The sequence below is a fragment of the Ahaetulla prasina genome, chromosome 1 (assembly GCF_028640845.1).
Source record: "Ahaetulla prasina isolate Xishuangbanna chromosome 1, ASM2864084v1, whole genome shotgun sequence".
Lineage (NCBI taxonomy): Eukaryota > Metazoa > Chordata > Lepidosauria > Squamata > Colubridae > Ahaetulla > Ahaetulla prasina.
In genome coordinates, this window is record NC_080539.1 from 102649214 (window position 1) to 102663543 (window position 14330).

General features: G+C 38.7%; 1 protein-coding gene across 9 annotated transcripts in view; it reads left to right on the forward strand.

Moving 5' to 3' along the window:
• Positions 1-3236: 3236 nt before the first annotated feature.
• The window catches only part of REPS1 (RALBP1 associated Eps domain containing 1), a 54615-nt gene continuing 43521 nt past the window's right edge, over positions 3237-14330 (forward strand). For 2 of the 9 annotated variants that reach the window (XM_058170785.1, XM_058170768.1), the window contains exons 1-3: positions 3239-3830; positions 8894-9017; positions 11468-11664. In XM_058170785.1, the coding sequence (XP_058026768.1) occupies positions 3678-3830; positions 8894-9017; positions 11468-11664 (474 nt within the window). In that variant the 5' untranslated portion in view covers positions 3239-3677. Of the gene's footprint in view, positions 3831-8893; positions 9018-11467; positions 11665-14330 lie in introns of all 9 variants that reach the window. The other 7 variants (XM_058170751.1, XM_058170795.1, XR_009153628.1 and 4 more) reach the window with 6 other exon arrangements.

Here is a 14330-nt window from a genome sequence, read left to right on the forward strand (position 1 = left end):
TTTCAAGAAGGCGGCGTCCGAGGGAGCAAGGCCATGATGCAGAAGCGCCAACCCCAAAGGCCCCGCCGGGTGGCGCCAAGACGGCTGAGCTGAAGGTCTTCAAGTCGGACAGCGTGAGGCTCGCTTGCCGGTGGCCTCGAACCTGCGCAAGCAGAAGTCCTCACCAACCTGTCTTTCCTGACCGACAGCGAGAAGAAGATGCAGCTCACGAGCCGTAGCCTCAAGGCGGCAAGCAGGCGCCCGCCATGTCCAAGAACCTCTCCGGTCCGAGCACTCACTCTTTCAGGCTAAGTTGGCCCCGCCACCAGCAACAAACGCCGCTGGCGCCGTTGCCTTCCAACCTGGGCAAGCCCAGCCGCATCCGCTGGGGCCTTACGCCAAGTCAAACCGCCGAGCTAGTAGTCACCGTGTTGGGCGACCTGGAGCAGCTGCTCTTCAGCCAGATGCTCGGTGAGTCAGCCTGCCCCTTCCTTCCCGTGGGGGTCTGCCGATTTCCTTTGTTTAGAGCTGGGAATCCTCCTTCCTCAGCGGCCTTTCCCTGACCCAGTCCTCAGAGCTCTCTCTCCGGATCGCTCTTCTAGTTGACCCTATACTTTAGGCTGGAACAAGCAGTTTGAGAACTGGGTTATTGCTTTACTATCTTCTCTTGCTTTTTCATGCTCGGGCAACCCTGGGCTTTCCCAGCACAATTGCAGAGTAGACGTTTTGCAATTTTCATTCAAATAAATATTCATGTTATTTTACTTGGCTCTATCTTTATTTTTTACATTGACCAGTAGCTGCCTCATTTCCCACCCTAGGCTTATACTCGAGTCAATAGTTTTTCCCAGTTTTTTGTGGTAAAATTAGGTACCTCGGCTTATATTCGGGTCGGCTTATACTCGAGTATATACGGTAAGTGCAGGGGGCTGCCAAGTAGCCACATTTTGATCACGTGGGGGGGCGCTGCAATAGCCATAACTAAACCTTACAAATGTACCTTTGTTCAACATCATCGTAACTTCAAACAGTCTCTGAACAAAGGATCGTAAATCAAATACTTCTACATGATATCACCAAACAAAATAAAACAATTGATATCAGCAGGCAAATGCCACTACATACTAATGTCCAATACCTAACACAAATTACAGCATTTGTATGATCATGCATGCCATCACTGGCTCCCCTTGTACTGGTTCATATAGATCTCCCTAAGGTGAAGTTTTGCAGGTTGGATTCTGTGGAATCCTAAATTCCATGGAAAGTTAAATGGGGTCTGTGGGACTGAGAAAAGAACTCCACATAAAGACCTAAACTTAGATCCTTGTAGGGAGGGTGGTTTTTTCCTTTAGTGTCTTGTGTAGAGGGATCATTTTTCCTTTCAGTTACATAGAAAAATTGCTCTGGATCTCCCTGAAAAATAGCATCGAGGTATGAAAAACTGACATTTAGGGTTGGTTCCCTAGGGAAAGAAAACTTTAATGTGCGTAGCCGTGTATATCTGCCTCAATGCTGTTTTTTAGGCATATCTATAGCAATTTTTCTAAGTTATATTGGAAAGATCAGGACTTATCCTCTGACATCCAAATGTCCCATTCCTCTCAATAAGGGGTTCCAGGTTTTTTTAAAAAAAAATAGATGCAATGTCCTGAAATAAATTGAAAACCTCTGATCTGAGGGACTGCCTCTTTCTTCCATTCAGCCTTCTTTTCTTCCTTCCTTCCCTGGCTGTTAACTTTTGACGCAGATGGACTTTTGAAGATGTTGTTGTTAGTTGCGAAGTCGTGTCCGACCCATCGCGACCCCATGGACAACGTTCCTCCAGGCCTTCCTGTCCTCTACCATCCTCTGGAGTCCATTTAAACTCATGCCTACTGCTTCAGTGACTCCGTCCAGCCACCTCGTTCTCTGTCGTCCCGTTCTTCTTTTGCCCTCAATCTTTCCCAGCATTAGGCTCTTCTCCAGTGAGTCCTTCTTTCTCATTAGGTGGCCAAAGTATTTCAGTTTCATCTTCAGGATCTGGCCTTCTAAAGAGCAGTCAGGGTTGATCTCCTCTAGAACTGACTTGTTTGTTCGCCTTGCAGTCCAAGGGACTCACAGGAGTCTTCTCCAGCACCAGAGTTCAAAGGCCTCAATTCTTTGGCGCTCAGCCTTTCTTATGGTCCAACCTTCACAGCCATACATTGCAACTGGGAAAACCATAGCCTTGACTATATGCACTTGACTTTTGAAGATACCCTTGCACAATAATAGGAGGCCAGCCTTTCTAGCATGTGGGAGAAGGCCGCTGTGCTGCCCCCAAGATGTGAAAAATACAGCAGGAAGTCCATTTGCCTCTAGTGGCAGCACCCAGCCAAGCTTTTTAAAAAGCTCAAACTAAGCAAGATCAAATGTGGTTAGAATTTGAATGAGAAACTGCCAGGCAATATCAGGACCGTCAGCTAGATTAGGAAATTGGAAAACATCCCAGAAATCCATGGCAAATTCCTTTGATACCATTGCCAAGTAAACTGTTTGGGTGTGAACGAAAGTCAACATCCTCTTGAGGGTGTCACTTTTTATTTGTACTTTATATTTAGGAAAATCTGTAAAGCCACATCTTTTTTGTCAGTCTTTTATTAAATTTAAATATGGGCTTTTAATTTTTAATATTGTGTTGTTTTTAATTTTAGGCAAGTGCTTTTGATAAGGTATTGCCAGGTGGAGTACAACAAATTAACAATAAATATATTCCTTGATCTGATGTCCTTCACTTACATTGGACTACAGCTCCTGTCATCCCCAGAGTAGGAGAACCAGTCACCCCCAGCAGACTCCCTTAATAATATACTCGTTTCATCTTCAGTTTATCGCAGGAGCAAGCTCCTCATATATATGCTTATATATTATATAGTTGTTACATGTCAATGCTTATATATACTGTTATGACAAAATAAATAAATAAATAGGGAAAAAAGGCGCTATAGTACTCAGAAACACTGTAGTACACCTCCAGACCGTCAGAGGACAGTGTTAGCCCCCCCCCTCCGCCCCTCCCTAATACTTCTGTCGTAAGAGAAAGAGGAGAGACGAGCTAAACCACCTCTCAGCTTCGCATCCGGGTCTTGTGCGCGAGATCTCGGGCAGCCCTTTTTTTTTTCCTCCTCCTCCTTTTCCGGGAGCGGAATTAAATTCGCCCGCCCCTTGGTTGCGCGCGCCTTCCCCACAGAGCCCGAGGGAGGGGGAAATGGGCGTGGCCAAAGGCACGGAAGAGAAACGTACAGAAACTTTATTAGGAGACTTTGACCGACTCAGCGCTGGGCACTTTTTTTTTTCTTCGTTTTGCACGCGCGGCCACGCCCCCTCCTCCCCCTGTCGTCGGGCTTTCTTTGGATTGGAACCTTCCTCTGCAACTCTTGTCGGGCAGGCAGGTTCGCGGCGCGAGATCAACAAGCGACAGGCGAGGCGGCGAAAGGCGCACACGCACATACACACACACACAGACAGACAGGCGCGCGCGCGCTCTCGTTCCTTTTTTTTTTTTTTTTTGCGGAAGGCCTCCTTCCCCCCCCCCCCGCCGCTACTGGCGCGAGGAGGAGGAGGCGGCGGCGGCTTCGCGCTTGCGAGCGCGGCCCCGGCTCCCTCCTTCACTCCACCCCGTTGTAGGATCGATCCCCGGGGCAGGGCAAGGCAAGGCAAGGCAAGGCCGGTGTAAGATGGAGGGTTTAACGTTGAGCGAAACGGAGCAGCGCTATTACTGCGACCTCTTCTCCTACTGCGACACGGAGAGCACCAAGAAAGTGGCGTCCAACGGGCGGGTCCTGGAGCTTTTCCGCGCCGCGCAGTTACCCAACGAGATAGTCATGCAGGTAAGCCGCTGCCTCCGTGTCCGTCCTTCTTTCCACCTGCCCCCACCCGAAGACGACCCCGGACTGCTGCTTTTGACCTCCGGCCGGCGGGAGCGGGGGTGCCTCGGCTAAGGGAAGGGTCAACGGGGAATTCCTACTTCCCCTCGAGGCTTTTGAGCTCCAGCTGCAGCGGGAGGGTCGCTTGTGTGTGGGGTGGTGGTGAATATTTTAAGGAAAAAGCGGGTCCATTTCTGCAAACGCACCACCGAGCGAGGCAGGCAGTGCAAGCTGGTGGTAGCAGCCCCAAGGCTCGAGCACTTTTGCTCTCACTTCTTTCCCAGTTGCAAGATCAGCGCTTATTTTCAGACAGAACGCGAGGTATGACGTTCATCGCTTGGTTTCTTCTTCTTTTTTTTAAATCCCGAAAAAGTAATATAAAATAAGGAGACCGTTTAATCTGGACATTAAATACGAAGATAAGAGTTTCCAAGGAATTTAGAACGGCGAGACTTTTTTTTGTCCCCCTATAACTTTTGAGGGGGAAAAGTGCTTAAAGGTAACACAGAGACATCATTTGCCTTTTTTCTACTTCACTTCGTATTAAATCTTAACTATGTGGTGATCCTCTTAAGTTTTGTTGTGCCCAAATACTCTGAATTACTGGACCTAGTTTTATGGTATGGAGTGGATGCTTCATAATCTTCTTAGCTAGATAAGGTAGCTTAGCTAGGTAAACTATACCTTATAAGTTAGGAATGTATGTTTTGAAATTGAGTGCAGCTGTTTTCATTTTTTTCCCCCTTGGATTCTTTCTGGGAGTATGGAACCATACTAAATATTTTTAAAAACACATTTTTTACTTCATAGAAAGTGGCATAACACTGCCTTTCCCAATCTGATATGCTGAACTTTCACTTATTCCACTAGCTCATTCCACTAGTTTGCACAAAGACATTCCATGGTTTGGGTTTTGTGAGGGTGAGGTCATTGGTGTGACTTGATCATCATCATTTCATTACTATCCCAAAGTGTAAGAAGCAGTAGTTGTTGTTAATCTGTATCAGTGCCTTATTTTTTTTATTGAATGTAGAATGCAGCCCAACTTCTTTGTGAAGTTATTGAAAATTTAAGGCACTGAAATAGGTCAGTGACAGTGCTTCCAACTCTTTTGGACAGTAGCTGCTTATTTCCTTAACTTGAACAATTAAAAAGCAGACAGTGTATTGTATTTTAGCATGCTGTGGCAGGGCCCTCATGAGACAAAACAAATTTATCTATTAATGATATGGTTAGTAAGTAGATGTTGTGTTACATTGTTTTAATCTATTGAAAGCCTGAACTGTTTATTACACAACTGTTGCCAACAAACAAGTAAAGAAGACCTTATTAAGAATGCTTTGCCCCTTATATGAAATGGACATGGCCTTGAATCTTGACTAACTGGAACATGTCTAAAAGATAACTTTCTGACAAAACTTGCTGAATTTGCTTATGAATACGATTGTTGTGTTAAAAGGGGGTTGAGTTTTAGTTACAGTTGAATGAGATCCACGTCTTCTGTAACTGTCAAAATAGATTCAATTCTGTCACTCTTCAAGCACATTGTATATGTTCTTCTGTTTGCTTTTATTTTCCAGTTTATCACTTTTATCAATAAGGATTTATATTATGAAGTTTAGTAGCTATGTTTATTGCTTTGTATTTATTCATTGTAAATATTAATTCCCCTCTTTTGAGAGGGACACCTGTTTTTGTTTTTAAGTACATTTTAAGCAGTGTTTTTCACTTAGACCTTTTAAGTCCACATTTGTAGCCAGATGCCCTCTAAGTACTTTGGACTATATCTACTACAATCTTTTTTGCCTTTGGCCTTTCTGTAAAAAGAATAGTGTCCAAAGCATCTAATGGGCACTAGGCTGCCTATTACTATTCAAGGTAGTATTGTGTCCCCAAATTTGTTTTTTGGTAAAGGTGAGATAGCTCTCAGAGTTCTTTATGATGTCTCATCAGTATAAGGTCTTTGTTTTTCAGATCCATTAGAGCATTTGATTCATTGCTTTTTCTATTTGAAAAAAGCCCGACTTTGAACATTAATAAATGTGCATGTGACTATTTGCCATGTATGCGCATATATGAAAATTATGATACATTTATAATTGAGTAAAATACTATGTATATTAGTCAAAATAGATGCTATTGTGACTCGTATACACATACATATACATTTCTGTGTTTTAATTGTTTACAATGAAGTTCTTAAAAGTATGAAATGGGAAATTGCATACTTCGTAAAACATTCAGAAGTGGGCTAGGAAAAAAGCTTGACAAAATTTGACAAAAAAACCTAAAAATTAGAATTTCTCCTGTGTTGATTCAAAATAATGGATTTAGCTTTAACTCACCTCATTGTGATTCATATTGCATAAATGTCCAGCAGCCCACATAATAATACAGTTCATTTTTAGCTATATAACTCCTCAAGTAATGATTGTTTCACTGATTGCTGTAGTATTTCATATGGTTTGTGCTTGTATTCAGAACGGAGAGAAACACTGGTAAATAACATTTTACTGTTCATACATGGCCGTTACCGCCTAAGATCCAGTTCTAAATAAGGCAAACTATCAATAAGTGAACTATCTTCCATTTTTGGAATCTAGTTGAAAAGAAAGCATGCAGTAGAAAAATTATTAACAGAGAACCCCAATGGAATAAATAAGGGAAGCTTGGACTATGCCTCTTTTTAGCCTATTAGTAATGCAAAACAGGAATTATGAAAAATAAAAAGGGGGTCAAATTAGGTGTCCATCATTTCTATTCTATGAAAAAAATGTAGTGGAAGCTTAGGCAGTTTCATGTGAGCAGGAAGTTCAGTGCATTCTGTTAGAACTTCATAGCTTAAACATTTGCTTACCTGTATGGAGTGATTGGTGCACAGAAGTGTATAAATTTTTCTTTTCTTTTTATGTAAAAGCAACTGGACCATCATGCCATCTGTTTGTTCACCAGAAGGCTAACTTTCTGAAAAACAAACCACTTCTGGTAGGGATGGAGAAGCTGATAAAAGAGAGTTTGGGTCTTTAAAAAAAAAGGTCCATATGTAGCTAAGAACTGTGTAGAAAAATATCCAGGGGGGAAAAACCCTCCAATTGCATTTCTATAAGACAGTAAGACAATGTCTCACAATGTTTCCAGCTTTCCATCCTAAACTCCCTGCTTAGGATGGATTACAACAGAGCTATTGTTAAGGAATTGGGCAAAAAATCCAGAATCCATGGTTGGTATGTCTATTCCCTAACTTGTTTAATATATGTAAAAGCAAATTTTACCTTAAGGTTCAAATGTGAAGAATTTCTTTTAATGGTATTTTTAGAAAATTATACAGTTATGGGTACATCTGATGCAGTAAGTAGTCACTTAAAATGCTGTATCATGTTTAGCTGCTATTAATTGAACTGGAACTTCATGAGCTATACTTAAATAGCACATGGGTTTCTTGCTGAAACTGGGATAATGTTTCAGTTACTACTGCCTTAAGTTTCTGATAACAATTTTTTTTAAAAAATCTAGAATGTAAATATAGTTACTAAGATACAATTAATGTGTGTGTTTTACATATTACAAAAAGAATTCAAGAATATGAAGAACTTACCTACTCTTGTCTTTAAAGCATTTATCAACTAATTAATAAAGAAACTTTGAATCAATACTATGGTTAGAGTCAGAAAAAACATAGTTATCTCAGTTTTCAGCCCAAAATATTGGAGTTTATGGGATTGAATTAATCTTGCTTAATGTGCCTAATCCTGCAATGCTATTATATATTCATTTGCAGCTTTTGTACAAATAGTTGCAGAGACTAAACTTACACAAGAAGAAAGATCGCTTGTAGTCTACTAGTCATGTTATGATAAAATAAACACCTCTTACAGATAGTCCTTTCTCTGCTGTCTCTAGGAATTCAGTGGTATTTCTTAGCTAAAATAAAGACCACTCCAAGTTGAACTTGATACCTGATGACTTAATGGAGAAGTCTGTGAAATGTATTTTGTCACAGCAAGACATATTGTATTCCACCCTTTTAATGTTGCATCAGAAGACCCTTTTGTTTTATATTAAATTTATTTTATAGTTTTTATATATATTAATATATATTTATATTTTCTAGGTAAACCTTTCGGTGTGTACTGGAACCTTTTAAATTTAAATCAAACCAAACTGCATCAGTTTTATTACTACTGTTATAATTCAGGTTTTGAGTACCCAGCTTTTTTTATCTGCTATGACAGATTCCAGAATGCTTCAAACCAAATTTTCAGTGAAGTTGCTGAGCAGTAATGGTTCCCATAGCTAATTGATTTGATGTTGATATTGTCAGTCAGATCATTACAGATTGTTTCTGGTAGATTTGCTTGTACAGCATGCTGCTGTCAGAAAAATTTATGATTAAAAACTGAAGTTGAGATTCTCAGAAATTAATAATGAGGTTCTTTTTCTGGTGGAAACAGCAAAATATATTGCCATAACAAATACTGGGTACTAGTATTCAAACTGGCAAAATTAAGATGTTTCACTGAACGGGAATATGAACTGTTAAGTACCATAAAGCATACTTAAGTTAAATATTGAGGAGAAACTTGGAAATTAATACCTTATAATATTTTAGCATTATTGGTGAACAGAATCATTGCTAAACAAAGAGCTGCAATTTGTAGTGAACATTTGTATGATTTCAGTCACCTATAGACACTCATTTGTTGCCCTTTTTGTGGATTTTATTTTCTTTGAATCAGTGGCTATTAAAATGTGCATTTAAGATTGCCAAATTTTTCATTACAGTTACAAATGCATGACTACATTGTGCAGTGCTGCATGCATATTATCTATGAGGAAATTAATAATAAATAATATGCACTCATGCATTGCAAAATTGTCTTTATTACAATATATAGCTATTGAGAAATGGCTCAATATCATTAACTTTGGATTTTAGAATTATTTATTCCTTTGATAGAATGCATAGATTAATACTAAGCTTAATAGACAGATACAATCTCACGTTATGTATATTGATCTGTCTGTAGATCATGGAACTTTGTGGTGCAACTAGACTTGGATACTTCGGAAGAAGCCAATTCTACATTGCTTTGAAACTTGTTGCAGTGGCTCAGTCTGGGTTTCCACTACGAATGGAAAGTTTAAATTCTGGTAAGCCTTGAAATAATATTAAAATCAAATTTAAAAATATGCCTGTTGTCTGACTATAATATATTACTGGGCTTGTTCCTCAAAAATGAAATAAGGAACTCATAAAACTGTGTCTCACACGTGACTTGTGTTAGTGTTCTTACTATCACAAGAAAGTGGAACAGTCACAGAATTCCAGCTCTTGAGCAACAAAAAAAGAAAGCTGAGTTTTAGACTTCTTACATGTATGTAAAACCTATATATATATATGCATAAACCTTTCAACCTTAAGATTGTCATGCATTTTTAAGTGTAAGGGAAAATGCAGAATTTTGTTTTTAATATGAAAAGGAATGTCAAACAGCTTGGCCTGATTTTCACTTTAACCTTATTCTCAAAGTCGGTGCTTATTTAATCATTTTTCCTGCCGTGGGAAATAGGAATAAATAAGTGAACCTACAAAAGAATGAAATAGTAATGCCTAGTAAGATTTCTGCATTCATTGTCAGTAAGTATAGAAGCATGTGGAAAAAAACACAAGCAGAGAAACGTGTGCATTCTGTTACCTGGCTACTCAGGTATTATGCTGTTATGTGCTTGAGGTGCTTTTGGAATTAGCAAGATAAAAGCCCAGATTGTGATACTTCATTAGATATCAAAAAATTTGCAGTGGATTAATTATTTTAAAAAGTGCTATTGGGCGGTGGGGGGCAGTTGCAACACTGCACTTTTCAAACTTGAGAAGTTGCTGTTAAAATAAGCATCACTTGTTCCATCAATAGATGCAAGCTTTTCCATGAATCTGAGTTGAAACTATTTTGATTCTCTTCCTGAGGTTCACCAGCTTAGTTGGTCAAGACTGCTTTAAAATGCTTTAAATTTGGATTTGGGAAGTTGTAATATTGATACAAGTAAGCTCAGCTTTAAGTTACTATGATACATCTTCTTAAGATACCATGTTTTATTGTTTAGATGCAAATACATACAGTGTTTTTTTTAAAGATTTGTGGATCCTTTTGAATTTTTAATATTTCTGCATAAATGTGACCTAAAGCATCATCTGTTCTACCCACAAGTCCTAAAACTAGATCAAGGGAACCCAATTAAGCAAATGACTCAAAAACATTAAACTTGTTCATTTATTGACAAAAATGATTCAAAACTACATATGTTTGTACATTGTATTAAAAGTTACATTTTCTTATTTCATGGAAGGTTCTCGCTGTTACAGCACTCCTATATCTATATTTATGAATTAAATGCCTTCTGGTATTTGTTAGCAAACAAACACAAAATATTAAATGATAAAAATATGTATTTGAAGTTTCAGGAAATTTTGAAAATAATTAATAAATAAATAAAATAAATTATCCCTATTAAAATATTTAAATTTTATAATTAGATTGAACTACAGGTGGTCCTCAACTTACAACCACATTTGAGCCCTAAATCTCTGACATTAAATGGGACATTTGTTAAGTTAATTTTGCCCATTTTACCACCTTTCTTGCCTCAGTTGTTAAGTGAATCACTGCAGTAAATAAGTTTGCAACCTGGTTCTTAAATGAATCTGGCTTCCCCATTGACTTTGTTTGTCAGAAGGTCTTAAAAGGGGATCACAGGGCCCTGGGATACAGCAACGGTAATAAATATGAACCAGTTGCCAAGTGTCTGAATTTTGATCACGTGACTATGAGGATACTGGAAAGATCATAACTGAAAAACTATCTAAAGTCATTTTTTTCAGTGTTGTAACTTTGAACAGTCACTAAAGGAACTGTTGTAAATCGAGGATTATCATATTTTTCGAAGGAGAAGACGCACTTTAGTTTTTGTGGAGGAAAATAAGAAAAAGGCTGATTGGCAGGTGGATTGGCCTCCCAGAATACCCCCAATCAGCTGCTCCCAGAGGTGAATTTTAGCAACAGGTTCCTTGGTTGTGAGCTCTGTGCCTTGCTCTTTTTTTTTTGCTTTTTTTTCTGCCTCTGAAACTTTGTTTCAGAAAAAAACTTTTTTCTGCCTCTGAAAGCCTCCAAAACAGAACTTCAGAAAAAAAGCCTCTGAAGCTCTGTTTGGGACTTTTTTTCTAAGCTCCATTAAGCTCTGTTTGGGGCTTTTTTTCAGCCTCTGAAACCTCTGTTTGAGAAGTTGGGCGGGGCTACATTCGGAGTATAAGACGCACTCAGATTTTCACCCTCTTTTTTGGGGGGAAAAGGAGTGTCTTATACTCCAAAAAATACAGTACTGTATTGATGTTTCTATATTTGAAAATACTGATACTAAAGATAATTGTTCTTTGGATCTTAACTGAACTGTCACAATCTTAGTTACTTTTCATAGTGAGTAATCATAATACATTATGATTAACAAAGAATTTTAACAACTGCTCAAAGTAAAATTATATTTTAACTTATTAGTCAAAAGAATTTTGTAATATAAATTTCTTAATCCATGTCATCTTATTTTGACAGTCAAAGACCTCCCCCTACCCCGATTTGTGATGTCAAAGAATGAGCAAGAATTAAGGCATTCATCCTTGTATTCTTCAGATGCTGATAACTCATCTTCCTATTCAGGTGCAATTCCTCCTCCACCAGGCAGAATACAAGCTAAAAAGGGCTCTGTGAGCCATGATATAGTTCAGCAACGTCCAGCTACAGATCAACAGGTAATGCAGTCTAGAGGCTGGCTTAGGGGTACATGTGTCTTTCATGTCTAGTTCGGTTACATGTTAAAATAAAAAGAACAATAGTTGCAAGCTTACCTTAGTTGCAAGCTCTAATTTACTTTGACTTGTCTAAGAAATTGTGTACCAGGCAATAGTACCGGGGATTTCAGGTACTAATCTTTCTGTTGTTTAAGCAATACATTTAACCACTATTTTAAATGCCGTTTTTCCCGCTTTCCATATATTTGAATAATAATAACCTTGTGCTATCTCCTTCGTATTGAAAAGTTGCAGTTTTTTCTCTGTTGATCTTAAGTGCCATTTTAGTTGGCATCAAATTCGTCAAGGTCTAAGACATGGTTATCCAACCTCTTGGCTTGCCTGTGCCGCATTGAGCGAAAAGGAATTTTGTTGGGCTGCATATAAAATATATAATATAGTTAATGTACATACAAATCAAACTTCCTTTATTATTTTTATACTTTTATGATCTTGTGCCACATTACTAGCTGTCCAGGACTGCATGCAGCCCATGGGCAGCGAATTAGACACACCTGGTCTGGGACATATTTTGCAGGGAAGAATTATTTAAAACCTGCAGTCATCTGCATAGAATTAGGTTGGTCCAGATCTCTGGTCTCAGGAACAGTTTGGAGGTAAAGATTTGCCATCTATGATTTACTTGACTTAATTGAAAGAAAATTGATCTAGATCCCAACATCAGGGGAAAAAAGTAGGTTAAAATCAAGGGGAAAAAGTGAAAATCATTGGCAGTAATTATATAGAGCAGGGGCCTCCAACTTTGGCAACTTGAAGCCTGGAGGACTTCAACTTCCAGAATTCCCCAGCCAGCAAAACTGGCTGGGGAATTCTGGGAGTTGAAGTCCTCCGGGCTTCAAGTTGCCAAGGTTGGAGACCCCTGATATAGAGTCAGTAAGTTCCAACGGCTGAAGTGAAGCAAAATGGACGTCCATGTATGCATGTGCAAAGATCTGGGATTAGTTTCCATGCAGTTCTTGTAAATAACTCTTTTAATTATTTCAGGAAAGATGCTTCCTACATGTTCCCACACAGAAAAAATCCTCTTTGGAAGGCTTTGCACAGCCTTAATTCACGTATCCATAGTAATACTGTTTTGACCAAGTTGTTTACCTTGCTTAGAACAGATTGCTAAATTTAGGCAACCTTTATTGATTACTTTTCATCTGACTGCCTTCAACTGAAAACCTTTATCATAAAGATGACAGATTATAACTTGTATTAAAATTATTCATTCAACTGTTTTCTGTATATGGCGCTGGTAGCAGAACATGTAATATAATTCCATTAAAAGTATATGATATATTACTGAATGCTTTGGAATCAGGCATGTTTAAACAAGTTGGGCTTGATCCAGAGATTGTGTTAACAAAAAGATATTCTTGAAAGAGTATTTCCTGTCACCTCTTCCCCACACTTGTGGGGAGAACAATTGCAATAAGAGAGTAAATGCTGGAAAAATTGTGAAAACCTGTCTATTGAGTATCAGACAACTTTGAACTGCTGTAAATTAGAATGAGAAACTTTTCTGAAGATTTTATGTCTGCAGAACTTTTGAGTACAAACTACTACCCTTGGTGAATGTTTCATGTACAGAGTAAAATCCATTGTCGGAATGTCCTAAAGGTGCGTTTTGTCTTCAAGAGGCAACTGAACTTTCTAGTTTTTCTTTGAAGACATTTCGTTTCTCATCGAAGAAGCTTCTTCAGTTCTTTTTGAAGAAGAGCTGAAGAAGCTTCTTGGACGAGAAGCGAAATGTCTTCAAAGAAAAACCAGGAAGTCCAGTTGCTTCTTGGAAAAAAAAAAGCACCTTTGGGACAACCATGACCTGGATGACTGAGAATCTCCATAAACATTGTCAGAATGGTTTTCATCAACAAAGCTAGAATAGAGCAGTTCTCCCTTCTTTACCATACCTTTAACATCTGCTGGCTGTCCAATTTTTTGAGCAGATTTTGCTGAAAAGCAACAAAGAAAAATCTCAAGTGGTAATTGCTTCATGTAGCATGACTTTTCTCCCATCTTATAGCTTTTTTGTTTGTTTCATTCATTTGTTTCTCAGTTAAGAGAACTAAATTTGATACCACAAGAATCTTTGACAGTTTCTGCTGTCTTAATAGCTGCATCTATCATTGTTTGGAGGAGTATTTTAATTGTTCAGTGATGAGGAGATACTAATTTATTCATGTAATGCTGTACTGTAATCAAAAAGATAGTCCCTTTCAAAATGTGTTAACCTTAAGTCCAGCTTCATATATTCAGTAGCAGAAACAGTTTCTTCTAGATAAAGTGAGAGGAATAAAAATATTCATTCCCTGAAGCTCCCCATGTACCCTCATACAGGTAGTCCTCACTTAATGACTATAATTGGGATTGGCAAATCCGTTGCTAAATAAGGTGGTCATTAAGGAAACTACACATGACCACTCCACATAGCGATGGCAGGACCTTTTGAGTTAGGTGACTCATCCATGGTTGTTAAATGAGGCATCACATGACTGCAACTAACTGCTGGCGATGCCATTGATTGCTTGTTGGAAGTCAGCTGGGAAGATTACAAATGCCAATGACGTGTCTGCAGGGCACTGAAATGGTTAAGTGTAAGCACCACTTGTAAGTCACTAGCC